At 41.1% G+C, this 17,715-nt stretch overlaps 1 protein-coding gene across 2 annotated transcripts in view; it reads right to left on the bottom strand.

The window, feature by feature from the left end:
* Positions 1-6,439: 6,439 nt before the first annotated feature.
* The window catches only part of ELAVL2 (ELAV like RNA binding protein 2), a 78,438-nt gene continuing 67,162 nt past the window's right edge, over positions 6,440-17,715 (bottom strand). The window contains exons 5-7 of one of the 2 annotated variants that reach the window (XM_036331284.1): positions 17,432-17,657; positions 9,832-9,870; positions 6,440-9,248 (exon numbers count right to left, since the gene is read on the bottom strand). In XM_036331284.1, the coding sequence (XP_036187177.1) occupies positions 8,921-9,248; positions 9,832-9,870; positions 17,432-17,657 (593 nt within the window). In that variant the 3' untranslated portion in view covers positions 6,440-8,920. Of the gene's footprint in view, positions 9,252-9,831; positions 9,871-17,431; positions 17,658-17,715 lie in introns of both variants that reach the window. The other variant, XM_036331283.1, reaches the window with a different exon arrangement.

Consider the following 17,715-nt stretch of genomic DNA (forward strand, 5'->3'; position numbering starts at 1 on the left):
GCAGGCATGGCGATGATCCCATTGAGCACTTGATCTGGCTCCGGACCACCCAACTGAATTTGCTAACGCAGAAGACTCCAGAAGCAGCACATTAAAAACCATCCCCATACAGATTCTAAAAGCGCAGGAGGCCTTTTGCGATCTCCGCTGGAGCGTACAGTATCTAACAGCTGCAACTGTGACTGTTCTAGCTAATTGCTCTCAGCAACCAAAATAAACAATCGCTCCAGGAAGGAGACTGTACCCGCCAAATATTAATAAATTTTTCAACAGTCAGATAGCTCAAATCTTGGTGGAAAAGCCTTGCTACTGGTAAAGAAGTCTCAGAGAACAAACAGGGTTGAGGAAGCCAGAATGAAAGTCCTCATTTTATCAGTAATCCCCTCATCCCATTCTGCTACCCACACCCCCTCACCTCCAAAAAGAAAAGAAAAAAAAATAGGAAAAAGGAAAGTGCCTTGTGTCTGGGAGAATTTAAGCAATCCGAGATATTTTAACTCATGCCTAACTTTTTAACATATGGGGGAAAAGAGTCGCATTGATTGGAGCTATTTTTAAAGTGCAGCTCTACCGTAAAAATAGACATTTACTCATAAGGATGCCTGCATAGAGAACAGGCCCAATCTACGTCTCATTGTTAAGAAAGGGGCGAGAAAGGCTGGCTGCTTCCCGGAGTGCTGTTTATGGGCCGCCTGTGATGTCATGGCAGGATCCAGGTGCACTCTAACTGAGCATCTTTCGGCTCCCTCAATCCTTTCTAAAGTGCTCATCTGCCATCAACGACTTCTCTGAGCCCAGGCACTAAGCAGCCAGGGTTTACTCAGGCCCCGGCCAGAGAGATCACTGCAATCAGAGACCCAGGGCAAAGAGGGAAAATTACTCACCCACCACTGGGCTGGTCATCCTCCCCTCCTTGTCTCTGTCCAGGAAGGGAGCATTTACTTTTGCTAAAGGAAGGAAGGAGAGAAGTTGACTTATCAGTACTCTGGGCAGCTGTGCATCCTCTGTTTGCAAGGAGGACTCACAGCCTCCTGCTTCTCCTCTCCCCAGCCAGGCTCCTGCTCCGTAGTTGAAACTTGCAAACCAAATTGCCCACCTTGAGAGCGGCCAGGAAGCCTGTAGGCACCTCCCCAAACTGCGATTTGAAGACATCGCCCCTAGGTTCTGGACTTCAAACTGTCTTCAGCCTTATAAAAGCCAGGAGGATGGGGGGGGGGGGGGGATGGAAACCCAAGCAGGGTTTCCGATTTTGATGCCTCCCTGACAAAATGTCAGCAGCAATCCCCTGCAATAAAAAAAAACCAGACAACAGATTGCTTGGGCCATGTCTTAAACCAAAATTAGAAATGCATTATTTTATGTCTGTTTAAAAAAAAAAAATCTTTCCCATACACTCATATAAATAAATAAAGAGGGAAAACATCCTTCTCCAGGAAGAAAAAAAAAAAAACCCTACACATTTGAATGTTTAATCTTTATGAAGAAAAGATTAGATATGTAACCACAAACTTACAACAAAAAGCATCAGAGAAAATAGGTATCTTTTTCAGGGGAGTACTGAATAAATTTTCACTTGTACTTGTTGTACTTAATAAATTTTCTCCAGTGACTACATTATTATTGATTGAAATTATCCAGAAGGACGTAAATTATATAGAACGTGTCAAATAAAATGCTACGTGTACTTACCTCTATTCAATTTCCAGATGCCTTACCTATCCTGCAAGATTCAAGAAATCGGATCCCACAAAAGGGCACAGTTAATGTACGTTAATTCAGCGTTTATTTTAGTACTTTACTGACAACATAGGACAGCGTTCCAAGAGTTGGGAGAGCTGGGGTCAAGCGCCAGGTCTCACGTTAGCAAAAGAACCTTGGAGAGCCTTCACTTCTCTGGGCCTGACACCTCTGCAAAACGAGGTGCTGAACAAGACCCTGAGGTGTCTTCCAACTCAAAACCTGAATAAAAAAAAGAAATGAAATCTTCAGCCCTGAAAGACAGCACAGCAACTGGCATGGAGCAGGTGCTCAATGTACAGTCAGAGGACTACCAAAAGGGACGTTTTTAAAAAGACAAAGTACCGAAAACAGGGCTTCCCAACCTGAGTGCCATGGTGTGCCACACCTTTGTCACATCTGCAGTGCAATCCAAGGACGGAGCTACCTTGCCAACCGTGTGCTTCAATCCAAAGGGCGGGTTCCCCCTGAAGTGGCCGCCGCTTCCATCCTGCGTTCGAGGAGGTGCACGGAGGGGCTGCTTGCTTCTGAAACTGGGCAGGGAGGCTTCCCGGAAGGAGTGCAGTGACAATCAGAGTTACCCCTTGGAGTAAAAAAAAAAAAAGCAGCCAGCCCATTCCCTAAAGAGCTATCTAAATGGGCTGCTTTCTTTCCTGCACTTCTCCTAACCTATGTTGCTTCCAAAACAAAAATAAAAAGCTATCAAACCAAAACCTCATCTTAGAAATATCCCAGAAACATTTGATTTTATAATTTTCTCCGTACCTTCTACGAGGGTGATACTTGAGTGATATGGGTAAGAAAAAATATAAAATGTATATATCAAAACTTAAGATTGAACCAGGCATTATGGCACTAGAAATACTATAAATACTTTAAAAAAAAAGGCTTTTATCCCCTTTTATCATCTCAAATCATTGCGTTTGAAAGGTATATATACTCTGGGAAATACATTGGTCCAGTATGGTATTATTGGGAGATTTTGTTTTTGTTTGGTCTTTTTTGAATATTCTAAACCACGTGCCCTAAATAAATGTCTCCACTACAAAAATCACATATAGATGTTTAGACATTTTGTAATTCATTATGCACTTAAATTTATGACTACTCTTGAGATTTAACTGGTCCTGGACATAAGGTTTAATGAACTCAGGTCTATATTAAATGTTGACCTGAGCTGACGAAGTCTTACCCTAGGTAACATGACTTTGACCAGTGTTCTCTTCTTGAATTCTCTCTCTCAATCTCTTCAATCCCACCTGCTCTTAATGGCCCAGTCCAACTGCTCTCATTCCTGTGCCGTTTCCCAAGGAATTACTCTCCCCACCAACACACACAAACACACACACACACACACACACACACACACACACACACTTTATACACATCCCCTTAACTTTGATTTGTATGGTTAATTGTGGGTGAGGCCAGAGGGGGGGCAGAAGATCAGCTGAGGAGAACAGAGGTGTATGTCTTCCACACACTTATGTCTGCTCTTTTAAGATACTGTACACAGCAGGGGTTCATGTGTGGTGGCTATCAGGTGTTTGTAAACATAGGAGCCATGAGTATTTCTGGGGGTTAGTATCAACTACTACCTCTTAACCTGCATGGTTAGTTATTTAAACTAAAAGGAATGTTAATATTGAATGTGAGACCCCAACACTGTAACATGTCTTAATTCAATAAAGTCAGTCAGCATACTTTTAATATTCAGGGTATCTTACCATATTAGTACTTTGCAAATTATTACTCCAGACCTATAATAATAAAAATGTAATATGCAAATCGACCGAACCGAACAGCAGAACGACTGTCTGGATGACCGTCCAGAAGACCTTGCTATGATACGCACTGGCGCCAGGCCAGCAAGGCTGATGCGGTGCGATTGGTCGGGGGCCACCATCGCCCCACGATCGCCCCTGGAAAGGGAGGTACAGGCCACCCTCTGCGCAGCGATAGATGGGGAGTGGGGAGGGGGGACTCCATGATTTATTGCCCCAAAGGGGGAGGCCCAGGCTACCCGGCCGGTGGCGCTATGGCGGGTGGGCAGGGCCTCCCTCTGCACAGCGATTGATCGTGGAGTCCCGGCCAGGTAGCCTGGGCCTACCTCTTTGAGGCAATCGATATTTTCATATATATTTTCCTAATTTTCTTTCATCTCTGACACTTCTATTATAGAGAAAGGGCAAATAGCAATATTAAAATATTTCCTCTAATTAATTCCCTTTCAATGTGCACAAATTTGTGCACTGGGCCACTAGTATTATATGTTTAGAGAAAGAAGAACATCCAAATGCCTCCATCAACCCAACTATCCAGGTAATGTCTTAAGGTATGTAACTTTTATTTTGTCTCAGAAAGGGTTTAGACAACTGAATGAATATAAGAGCATCTTCAGATTCACTAAGCTGAAGGGTACTGATGTCAGACTATATACAAATGAGCTAATCATCAACCCAAATAAGGAAAAGCAGCTTCTCTAAGAAGGGCAGAGCAGGCTCAGTTTTTCAAGTTGTAACTGGGTTTATTTCTAAAAACTCCAGCAAGTTACCCTGATGCCAGCTCCTGGGCTCTCCCGGCACGAGGACAGTACAGCCTGGCCTGGTGGCTTGTCTGTCCTCCCTCCAGGGTGACAGTTTCCAAGAAGATTAAGAGCCACATTCTGCTCATTTTCATAGACCTAGGGCACAGCACAGTACAGGAATAACCAGTCAGCCTGTGCTGCACAACCACAAAATACCTTTTCCAAGAAGTCTGGTTTATTTCTATGAACCAGAATTCTGGAAAGCTTAATACAGGCTTCCTGTGTTAACGATGTAGATGTTTTAATCCTTTAAATTTGAAGGGCATTGAGCCAACTTTGGTGAATTTTTAGAGAAAGAGTACAAAGAATAGAAAAAAGAAATAAACCATTTGTTGCAATAACTGAAGCTATAAATGTTCTTTAAACAATAATAAATTCTGTCACAATTTTAGCGATATTTCTGTTTTCTTCACTGTTTGCGGTTCCGAAATGGAGGCATGGGCATAAAGGATCAAAACCGCTGCCTCCATTTTTTGTATCTTCTACACAATGAAAGATCTACGCATGTTGTTCTACAACACTATTAAAATTTCAACATACTTATTGTTCAAATACATGCATTTTCTTATTTCTGGGTAACACTTTGAACAGGAAGTTACAAGTTTCCACTACATTTTTTGATCCTCATTATAAAGTAATGGTAGGATTCTTGCAATCTGTTTATCTAAAAAATAAACACAAACAAAAAAACAACAACACAGGAATGTTAAATTGCTAACACTTTTTCTCAAATAATATTAAAATAATGCCAAATGATGTTAAGATTAAAAAATTTACGCTGGCTACTCCAACACTGAAGGGTGATACCCTAATCAGAGGTCGGCAAACTCATTAGTCAACAGAGCCAAATAGCAACAGTACGACGACGGAAATTTCTTTTGAGAGCCAAATTTTTTCCACTTAAACTATATAGGTAGGTACACTGTTATTAACTTAATTAGGGTACTCCTAAGGCTTAGGAAGAGCTACACTCAAGGGGCCAAAGAGCCGCATGTGGCTCGCGAGCCACAGTTTGCCGACCACGGGCATTAGGTGAGAGAGGATTCTAAGGAAAACACATTTCTCAAGTCGAGCAGTTTCCCAAACCACCTTTCCTTGGGATGTTTCCACTATCTGCTCAGATACGAGCACTGCTGGCACGCAAGCGAGTCAAAATACTGATAAGCATGTCAGAGGAGAGAGGTGAGGGAGGACGTTCTAACACCACAAAGTTAGAGTACAGATTCATATAATAAAAAAGGGAGTGTGGAGATCTGTGATTAATTGCACCTTGGGAGAAAAGGAATCGTCTTGTCTCTCAGATATGCTCTTGACTGCTAAGTTGTGAATTCAGGACAATTACTTTTTAGAATGGCTTTTTACCAAAAAAAACTGACAGATGCAAGTTAATGAAAGGAAGTTATTCAGTAGACTTCCTAAAAAAAAAAAAGAAAAAAGAGCGTCAATATTATATATTAAATTTTCAGAAGTTCTATTGAAGTAGAATCTTTGCAAAATGATCAGCGAGAAATATTCTTCTCCCTCCACGGGCAGGCTAGGGGTGTTACAAGAATGGAATATGTCTGTAAAACATGGGATGGGCAGAGCTCATGCTCTGTACCCATGCGCTACTCACATCGACCCTAACTTAATGAAAACCGAGTTTCTGGTTTTAGAGAAGAGTCTCTTGGACAACAAATACAAACTTGATCCACCAACAGTTAGTCCTACAGGTGAGCCAAATCTTGCCAGGGAAAGCAGAGTACGTCACCTTCTTGCCATTTGGTTTTTCTTTTGCTCAAAGAAATGTGTGAGAAACACTCCCATTTGTTAAAAAAAAAAAAAAAAGTGATGGTTATTACATCAAAGCTATAGAAGGATGTCAGCATCCAATTACCCAAACTTTACAACTAGCCGATGAAAGCACGTATTCCTATAAAAATTATTCACCAAGTAATATTTGAAAGCTACCTAATCAGAAGGTGTCATTCAAAAAAATGTTTAGGAATTCTTACCTTCGACAACTCTGCTTTCAACTAATGGCTTGGAGGGAACCTCTTTTAATTCGATAGAGCAAGTTGATTAGACTGAGCACAGAGCCCCCGAAATGTGTATAAAGACCTACTCACCACACTGTTCTTTCCCTTCAACTTTGTTTATTGATGTACTGAACATGAAAAAGTACAAAGAATCCAAACACAAAAGAAAACATGTACAGCCTCTTAAATACTCAACAGAATATATTTTCTATTCCAACAGATGTGAATTAAGTCATACTGTACAACTTCAAATAAATACCAGCCTTACATTTTATTAAGTGCTCTGATAAACACTGTAAAGTGAAGCACAATTTGCATGCCCTCTCATCAATGCCTCGTTTTGCTACAGTAGTATAGGAAAGAAGCATGTAGATGCTGTTTTCCCGCCAGGGAAACCTTATTCTTTTTTTAAGTATATACATGTATTTTGTTTTTTAGTTTTTTAGCTTTTTTTTTTTTTTTAAACGCAGAAGGTTAACTCTGACAATCTAAATGCACCTAAGGATATGAGAAAGTGCTAAGCCAATTGATCTCGGAATAGCATTGAGTGGGTCAGCATGAAAACTCGCTTTATTCACTTTAGCACGCGCCTCACAGTATATGTACTGTACTATACTGAAAATTTTTATAACTACAATTTTAAATAATAAAAAATAAAACTCAACGCAACCGCAAAGATAATGTACAACTATGTTATGCATAGCACATTGCCTGTTCTAAGGGGAAGCATGTGAGCATCTCAGTTTATACAAAAAGCAGGACGTAACTATATAGTTCTCAGTGCATCCTGATGAAGGCGTCTTTGCCTTCAGCTTTTTTGAAAATTTATTATACGCTAGATGCTAATCAGAAAATATTTTGTATTTGTTAAAATTTCTTTCATACATGGTAAAGACTTATTTTATTATTTCCCCAAATAGTGGTTTAAGCATCATACAAAGTTAAATTTCAATAGCATACAGATATTTATGATTTTTTGTATGAAAAATGTAAGGAAATTTGTTCAAAACCTATGGTTATACTCATTTTCTTTTTACCACAAACATATTTATAAACAAAAAGGTAGCATCACCATAAACAGCTGAAGCTAGACTATCTACAGACGAAATTAGCAACAAATCTGATGCACTGTAAATTCAAGTCCTCAGGACAACAAAAGTGATTAAGCAAGACCTCAAGTAACAATGTCAATGCCATTTACAACGGAAAAAACGGATACAAAAACATTCAAAACCTGAACATCACTTGGCATGTAAGGGGGAAAAGAAAATCAAATTAGCTGAAAGGGTCATAAACACAAGGTCTTATTTACATTACACAAAGCTCAGGTGTTAGCCTTGAACAGAACTTTCAAAATACCTTCAAATATATCCAACTCAGATCACTTTTGCCGACTTGCTGCAGTACAAATCATGTGCAACATCTCTTTTCCTTAAGACAAAACAATTCTTCAAACAATACTGCAAGTACATCACTAAACACCATGAGCTCTATCTGAAGGGATTTCTTTAGGAAGAACAGATTTTTTTTCCCCCATCTCTTGGTAATTTAAATTTCTTGCCTGCTCTTATATATTCTTTTGTAAATTTTTTTTTTATTTGTTTCAAAATCACAAATCAATGTGAGCCACCTACCACATAATAACCAGGATGACCAGACACTCCACTGGTGATTACAAAAACGAAACCAGCAGCCTTTGTTTCCCCCCATCGAGTCTACTCCTTTCATACAAAGATCTCAAAAGTATTTTTCTACATCATAAATCTTTCTAAATTTTCCAACCACTGCAAATTTCCTGGTAAATTTTAAAAGCTCACTAGGTGTCATATGAAGAGATTTCTCAAAGTATTCAAGTCAAAATATTTGTTCCAGGACCAGTAAAAAGTTTCTCCAAATTTTCTTTTTTATAAAAATAGATGCTTTTTTTAAACCCACATCAAAGAGGCTCTTATCTCTTTGGCAAGGTACTGCTTTACGAAAAGTTCTCCAGTATTCTTACAATAAGCGTTTATAATGTAGCCCCCCCCTGCCCCAACCCAAATCATAACTATAAAATAAATACTGTTTGTAACTTCATAAATAAAAATGTAAACTTCAAAATACTTTTTCTTAGACGTAACAGCGATGCTTCAAATGTAAACAAAACACAAAGCTAATCAGAAAAAGAAAAAAAAAGAGGGGGGGAGGAGAAAAAGACACAACCAACTGAGGAATTACAACACAAAGCCTCAAGGTTTACTCACAGGTTCAAGGCAGTTATGTAAAAAGAAAAGAAATGTCATCCCTTAGCTGAAACACTTTAAAAGGTCCACCTTCTTCAAAGAAGGCAATAGAATGCAATGTGACAGGTAAAAACCCTGTACCTCTTGTCCATATTCAAACATAAAAGATATTTAAGAAGTTTTAATTCAAATACTAGCAATAAAAAATCTCACATATTTCTTAGGATGCTAAGTAGTCGTTTTTTATCCCCATCTCAACACTGACTTACAAAGACATTTACTAATGTAGAAAGTTTCTCTTAACTTGCCTTTGTTGGGTAGTTTTCATATAGAAATAGACTGAGGACAAGAGCGCATTAGGCTTTGTGCGTTTTGTTGGTCTTAAAGGAGACCTGCAGTACTCTGTCCCCCAGACGGTATCCATTGAGGCTCGCTATGGCCATGGCGGCCTCGTCATAGTTTGTCATAGTCACAAATCCAAAACCTTTGCATTTGTTGGTGTTAAAGTCACGGATGACCTTCACGTTGGTGACAGCTCCGAAAGGCCCAAACATTTGCCACAGGATACTCTCGTCTGCGTCAGGAGCCAGGTTGTACACAAAAATACACCACCCTGTTCCTGGGTGCCCAGGGATATTAATTCCAGCCAAACTGGTCATTCCGTCAATGGTCATTGGAGAAAACCTACTAAACAAAATAGGAAACACGAACACACACACACAAACACACACACACAACAGAAACAGGCTGGTTACAGCAATGGACTGACTTCTTTTCCCTTTCCCATCCCAGAGCTTTAGTAACTCTCCTCCCCCCACAGATGCATACAACTACTTGATGTTTCAACCAAAGTCTGTGTGTGGCTTGCAGCGACATGCTATACTACCAAGGTATGAATAAGTTATGAAATAGCCATGATATGTTGTATTGAATAGTACTGTCCACAATAGCAAAAAAATACATATATTGAGAACGGGCTTCAGGAGTTTAAGCAGGGCTGGGGGAGGGGCGCAACACACATGTAAACATGCTATAACGTCGAAATGCAATATAAAATAAAGAATGGGTTTTTAAAGACCAGGTGGCATTGGCATCCAGTGATACAAAGATATCCCTTGAGTCAACCGTGCTTCAAAAGGCAGCTTTTCATTAGGTTTGTACATGCAAAAGAAAACCCAACACAAACTTATAAGAGGGTCACTCCCCAAATCAAAGAAACTAATCCCTCAGGGAAGGGACTATGAGCGTCATGAACCTCTGTCATTACCTCTTCACTCCATAAGCCATATTGAGCAGATTGTCCAACCTGCAAAACACACATTTAGCAAATTTCAGTTTTTAATTGTTCCCCTTGATGTCCAAGAAAGCTGGGCTGGTTACTGCCATCTTCCAAGGGGACATTTGTATATTAATTGTGTGGGACATCAAAAATTGGGGCTTTTCAGAGAATGGATCCCCACTGCCATAAGACACTAGCTCTTCTGATGGATGCAGTGTATCTCTACAAGGGCCAGTGCCACACACAGAAGACACTGGTGGTCACCTGAGGACGCCCTTCAGAGAGGCAGTGCGGAGGCCCTGGAATAGTTAACACTTGGGTTCTCATCTTCTGCCAGGAGGTTCTAAGTGCTCCACATACACCTACATGTACTTAATACTACTTTCAATTCTCACAATTCTGTTGTGCATGCCGGGACGCACATACAAGTTTAAGGGACTTGCCCAGGAGCACAGGACTATTAAGTGGTGGCACTGATATTCACACTGCAGGTTACAGAAGTCCATAAATTTCCCTTCAACTTCCCAAGTTTGAAGGACTTTCATTTCTTAGAATCAAAGTGTGTTATAACAGGTAGAAAGAACCTTCCCTATACACAACCTCTACTAAACCTCCCATTTCTCCTTGTGCTCAGCTAAGAACCAGAGAAAGAAAGACGAGAGACTCCCCACTGCAGGGAGCTATGCAGAGAGGAGTTCAGGCCTGAGCTTGAGGCTTATTTTGCTATAAGGAGTGTAACCCTGCTCCAGGTGTAAGAGGCAGGTACAAACCAACCAACCAACCTGAACGTCTCTTAAATGTCTTAAAAATAAAGTATTTGGGGGTGAGTAGGTACTCTAAAACTCTCCACATCGTTTTCCTACTTCAAAAGTTAAATGGGTGGTACAGAACTTGATTTAGCAGCTGCAAAGAGTTCCAATGTCCACAATGCATACCAATTACTTACATGTGTTTAGGGGAGGTGGGCACAACTTAATGCACTGCCCATATAACCACCTTTAATGGCCACTATGCTGGGCACTCTCCAAATAAGGCCTGGGTCCGGAGAACAATTTTTCTCTCAAGTTTGAAATTCAGTGTTTCACCCTTATAGTCTAACAACCTTCGGCTTCAAGTGGAGCTCAAACTCACTTGAGAAAACTACTTCTAGTGTTATAAAAGCCGGAAAAACACACATCTCTTTCTGATCTTTCAGAATTAGAAAAAAAAAATCTCACACATTCCTCTTCCCTATCACCCCTGGGCATTTGTGTGCTTTGTTAAAATGCAAATAAAGAAATGGACTGCTGTAATGCAAAGTATAAGGAGGCAGAACAAATCAGAGAGACACAGGATCCTCGTGTGTGTGTGTGTGTGTGTGTGTGTGTGTGTGTGTGTGTCTGTCTGTCTGTCTTGTCCCACCACCCTCTCAGGACCAGGGATAGTTCATCCTCACTGTACCACTGATGGAGAGCACGGACCTGGATCCTGCAGGTTTAACTGAATAAAAACGATGAGGTTACCAACATTATCCTTAACTGCTTAATCCAGAATAAAAGCCATCAGGATAGCTGGCTGGGGAGCACGTGTGACACGCACAGAGAAAGCACATGTGCGGAGAGACTGCACAGGCGGGAAGACTTTGTTTCTGCAGAGGTGATGACTATAGTCGAAGATGCCATGTCTTTATACTCCAAAATAAAGGCCACCAATACCAGAAATAAAGATGCGCACAAATCCCATCACCAAACATAAAGTAACAAAATACAGGTAAATTTCATAAAATTGCTGGAATGACCAATAGAGCATGCATCTGGCGTGTGATACCTGTAGAACAGAATAGCACACTGGAATACTGAGGCCTCCTTCCCAAGTGTGGAAGGTCCAGAGGCAGAGGGTATTAATTCACTCAAACTAGCTACATCATCAGTGCCCACTAACTGGGCCCAGGCAGGAACTGTTACACTCTGCCAGCGCAACTTAGACACCAACCAAAGTACAGAGGCAGACTCCTGAGCAAGCTCTCACTATTTTTAAGACAGGGTGGAAACCCAAGTGAATGACGTGCGTTAAGGGAGAGAGAATTCATTCCCCAATCTCCACCGCAGGAATCTCCAGGGAGGAGGGAGGACTAGGGCTTTTAGACTAGGATCTCTGAGGGCCCTCTCAGTGGGTCTCACATTTGTCCAACCTGTGAAATCCTTTGTGATAGCAGGACCCTCACTGATTTTTTTTTTTTAAATCCTCACCCAAGGATATTTTCCCATTGATTTTTAGAGAGTGGAATGAAGGGAGAGAGACAAGGAGAGAGAAACATGGATCTGAGATAGACCCATCAATTGGTTCCCTCCAGCACATGCCCTGACCAGGGCTGGGGATGGACCTGCAATCCAGGTACACTGCCCTTGATGGAATCAAACCTGGGACCCTTCAATCTGTGGGCTGATGCTCTACCCACTGAGCAAAACTGGCTAGGGCTCTCAGTGATTTCTTTACTCAGTGCCCATTTGAGAAATTTAGTTCTTTGGAACTTAAACCAATTTATCTGCCTCTACCTCTCCTTCTCGCCTCCCCTCTCCCACATCAACAAGGTGTGCAGGAGGAGCGCTGGACTTAAGAAACCGGACCTAGGTCAGTGATGGCGAACCTTTTGAGCTCGGCGTGTCAGCATTCTGAAAAACCCAACTTAATTCTGGTGCCGTGTCACATATAGAAATTTTTTGATATTTGCAACCATAGTAAAACAAAGACTTATATTTTTGATATTTATTTTACATATTTAAATGCCATTTAAGAAAGATCAACAAAAAAAATGAGTTCCTGTGTCACCTCTGACACGCGTGTCATAGGTTCACCATCACTGCCCTAGGTGATGCTGAGAACTCCTACCTGGGAGCAGGTGGGCCTAGCAGGTCTCTCTTCTCTCTCAATAACAAACACCCATGTTTCTCATGAGAGCTGGGAGAAGGCGGGGGGGGGGGTTCCACATGGGTACCACACCCCCCCAAGTCCTGCAGTAGCCGGCAAACTATAAACTAGACAGTTATAAGTGATCATGGCACAGGCCACATCATGTTCTCTTGAAATGGCCTTGTTTACAGTTAGCTAAGACACAAGGACACCCCTCCCCCTCACTCTACACCAGATTACACATCTTCTCTGGGAGGTCATTTAAAAATGGAAGCCGATGTTTAGTAGAGACCAAGTTAGTAAGTAGCCTCCAGAATGATGCAGGGGCTATGAGGGATGATGTAGTGCAGTGTGGCAAGTTAATACTCAAGCATCTATCAAGTATGTATTTTTAAACTTTAAAAAGTGTATTCTTCACTCACATTTAATCAGTGCACTGCACCCCGTACCCTCACTTATTGCCCGTGCATCACATGTTTTCCTGAGGGAAGATGGAGCAGTCCTCAGAGGGACAGGGCCACTCTCTCTCACCTGCCCTTCTGACTGGATACAGTTCACTTTACAAATAACTCATTAAGTGGATTTGGAGGATTAGATATGTAAACCGAGCTTTAATGAAAATAATCCTCAAAGAACAGGTAGCTTCAAAAAGATTCCTGCGAAAACCACCATCATCATCATCACGATCAGAGTGAGGATGACAACAGTAAGGGTCACCCACGTCATAAGGAAGGAAAGGGAGGGCTGGTTATTTCTTCTACTCCGTGTACCAACTGCATCAGGAGGTCAGACACAAGACAATCCATGTCGCACCTGAAGTCAGACCAGAAGTTTGAAATTATGAAGATAATTTTGTGACTCTTGCTTTAAAAAGGTATATATTATCCATTAAGATATTGGTAAATGAAATAGAAAGCCAGTCGGCATAATTAGCAAGACATTTGATATGTTTATTTCATCTTCAGCCTATCTTAATCTTCTATGTCTGATCAGGGTTTCTGAGTGAATGAATGCAATAGCACAAGTCCAGGTGCCTATAGTTTATGAAAAATATATACTGTGGACACAAGTACAAAAACTTTTCTATTAATAAGAATACAACTCAGCCTATAACTAGGTAATACTTCGAACAGAACCAAATATTAGGGAGAGCATTCCATTTCCAAGCTAGGTGTTGATAAGTAAAGAATGAAATGAAGGTACCTGCCTAGCTTCCAATAAATTTAGCTACCACACTATGGGAGTAAACCTAGGGCACACTACGACCCACATGCAAGTAAAAGAGAAAATTCGAAGTTGACTCAAGTCAAGTAAGAATATAAAGCAAGATTACTTCCAATGAATAAGAAAATAAAACTCTGGACCCTAAAAATATCGGTTCTCAAAAGTGCTCCAAAGCACTGACCGAGATCTGCTTTGACGTTAAACCACAAGACTTACCCCCTTATCCAATTAGGGGGTATCATCTGTTCTCTAAGAGAGAAAATAATCACTCAGGAGAATTGAAACCAGTTTCTCCCAAAAGGAAATTCTGATAGTGCAACCAGCAAGTGCCTTGAATGCAACTCAAGGGCTGATTTGAAAGGCTCCCTGAAAAATGCATAAAGGCTTATCGGAGCTGGCACACAGGCCATTAGACTAGATCACACTCAATAAAATTAAAGCTGCTCCACATGAAGAGAGATGAAAAAAATCTGGCTGAAAGTTTAATTCAGATACCATGTCCCAAGAATATACTTAAGGGGCTTAAATTACACTATCCATCCAAATAAGTAAGAATGGTTTTATTTTGAAAACTGTAGTCAATTAAATAAGCAATTTAGATCAGCAGTGCTCATGTTAATTCTCTTTCTAATGATTCATGTGGGTTGAGTGAGTCATAAACTTCACAAGTCCACTTTTTAAATATATATATATATATTTAGAGAGAGAGGAAGGGAAAGGAATAGAGAAAAACACTGATGACAGCAAAACTTCATCAATCGTCTGCCTCCTGCATGCCCTCTACTGGGGATCAAACTGGCAACCCAAGCATGTGTCCTGACCAGGAATCAATGGGAAAAAAAATATCCTCAGGTGATAATTAACAACAACAACAACAAAGCAACCAAACACACATCAGGTTAAACCTGAACTCTAGGAATAAAGGCTCTCGGTTCTCCTAACACTCAATCTAGACACACACCTTCGTTGAGCTCACAGACGAGTTCAGACTTACCATCTGGACAGAGATGTGGGAAGGAATGGGAAGTGGAGTGATGGAGACAAGAGTTAGGAGTATGAAATGACAGTAAGATTCTGCCCTATTTTCTGAAACCAAATTTCCCTTACAACAGACAACTCATTCCCTCACCCACTCACCCCTGAAACAAATGTTTATATGAGTTAAGGAAAGAAAGAAATTTCCAAGTTAATAACATATGGAGCTAAAAGATAAAAGCACATAATAGGCACAAGGTATTTTAAAAGGTATTACATTTGACCATGGGAACATCTTGTAACACTTTACCCAACTGCAAATAAAAAGCAGAGAGCTTGCAGGCAGAGGGACTTGGTCAAGGTGAGAGCAGATACAGTGGTTATCAATAGCCTCACATTTGAGTCACCAACATGCCTTGCCATTTCAATAATCAGGGAGACTCCTGAAGATCCTGTCACTTCAGTCCTTTTGCCCAATCTTCCTCAGGATTCAATCTTGATTCCAAAAACTCAGTTTTACTAAGTAATGACCATAAAACAAAAACCAGAGCTTAAATTGGAAACACCAAAAATAACAATTTAAACGAATACAGCTTCCTACTAACGTCAAACCTTTTATACTTTCACAGCGTCAAAAATCAACAAGTTCCAAGAACCTGCCTTTCCCTGCCCTATAAGCCCCAAGGAGCTCTGACGTTCACTAGCTGGCCTGCCTGGGAAACACCTCCAGAATTCCTGCAAGCTCGTCTGTGCTAAATTTACAGAAAGCTATTCTTCACTTAAGATGCCACAGAGGAATCCTACAGGCATAGCTAAAAAAAGCAAGAACGGGAGGCTTTGTAGGATCTCTTTCTCCCCAAGGGCAGCATCAAGCAGCCCCATGCTGCCTCCCTCCAGCCCATCCCCATACCACCCACCTCAGCCAGAGGGGGCAGTGTTTCCCTTCTACCGACACTTTTTTTTTTTAACCTCATAAAGTTAAAGCCCAAAGTGAACACAGGGCTCAATCCACTGGTACCCATCCACCCAGTTCCAAACAGAGCCTTTTCAATGTATCACCTCTTCTCCCAAAGCAAAGCCACCCTCAGTAGGAAATAAACACAGTGTTTATAGCAATTTCTTTCTCAGACCTCAGGTGACATAACTGTTATTTTTAAAGGGAGATATTTGACTGATTTTTTTCCCCACTTTCTTTTCAGCACTTTAAATACCTCAATGAAAAAAATGCATGTGATTTAAGCTTAAAATCACGTAACTCCTTATTAAGTTACATTTGTGACAATACCTTTGATAACTATTCTGCCCCAGCAAGGAATTGATATACACTTGTGATTAAAAAATAAATAAAATTAGCAGGGGGTTAGATGGCATTGTGGCTGCAGTACACCATATGGTCACAAAGGATATTAAAAACTGTTCTGGAAAATAAAAACTGAGTGATTGTGCCTTGTGAGCTCTGTTTAACATCTTAAAGTTACTGTTCTTCGCACATGCAAGTTAGGGAGGTTTTCTAAATGACTCGTGGTTTGGTTGTTACCTCAGGATTAGAATAGAACTTCAAAAGTTGCAACATTTATACTTATCTATAAGACAGGCTATCTTCTCTGCGAAAGATGCATGAGCATTCGATGGCCGTATACAGGGGTCTGCAAAGTACCACCCACAGGCCAAGTCCAGGGAGCGTATGTTTCAGGGGAGTCCAGGAGGCAAATACACTTTTAAAGAGTTGTGTTTTGTTGTTGCTGTTTTTTTAAAGACATATATGCAACAGAGACCATGACCCACGGAGTCTAAAATATTTACTATCTGGCCCTTAACAGTGAAGGTTCGCCAGCCCCTACACAAATTTAAAGAGGGGAGAGGGACCCATTTGAAGAAACTTAATATAGTCAAATAGGTTATATATCCTTAGTGGTGCACCTATTATAAACCAAAGTAACTGAAATATCTTGACCTAAAAACAGAAACAGGGGGAAAAAAATATGTTATCAAGGAGGAAAAAAAAAACCAAAAAAAAACTAAAAAGGGGAAATCAAAACCACTGGAAACAGTTAAGAAGACCCAGTATTGTGCAGGCCAGGGTTCCTCAATGTCGGAACTGCTGATGTTGGCGGTTGGGATAACCTGTGGTTTTGGGGGCTGTGTGTACATTGCAAGATATTCAGCTACATCCCCGGCCTCTACCCACTAGATGCCAGCAGCACCCTCCACCCAAGTTTCGCCAACCCTGCCAAGTGTCCCCTAATGGGGACACCATCCACCCTCCTATCCCCTGACCCACTGAGGTTCACTGCTGTAGGTTACTGTCCTTTTGTCCCCGCCTGCAATGCTAGCAAAAGACAATATTCCCCAAGTAGGTTTTCTCTGTGCCTTATGGGAAAAGGAGGAAAGCAGCAGTAACAATAATAGCAAACCAGAGGTCCTGTTAATACAAGTATTGGACAGTGAAGCTGCGCGTTCGGAGTGGAGTAGCCTGGCATAAGAACCAGACCAGACTTACCTAAAACGCTGTGCCTGCTGAGCTAATGGTCCGGGGTACCTTCTGTTTGGAGACTGGTACAGCTGGGAAAGGATGGCCTGATTGGTTTTTTGGCTTGGATTATTAGCAAACTTTACAGTGATTGGCTCTGTGGCACCAGGAGGTTTCTGGCCGTTTAGGCCTTTGATAGCTTCTTCTGCCTCAATCCGCTTGTCAAATCGAATAAACCCTACACCCCTTGATATGCCTACGGTAGATTTGGGTAAGGATTTGGGAAAGAGAGAGGAGGAAAAGAAGAAAAGGAT

Source organism: Myotis myotis, unplaced genomic scaffold, assembly GCF_014108235.1.
Source record: "Myotis myotis isolate mMyoMyo1 unplaced genomic scaffold, mMyoMyo1.p scaffold_m19_p_12, whole genome shotgun sequence".
NCBI lineage: Eukaryota > Metazoa > Chordata > Mammalia > Chiroptera > Vespertilionidae > Myotis > Myotis myotis.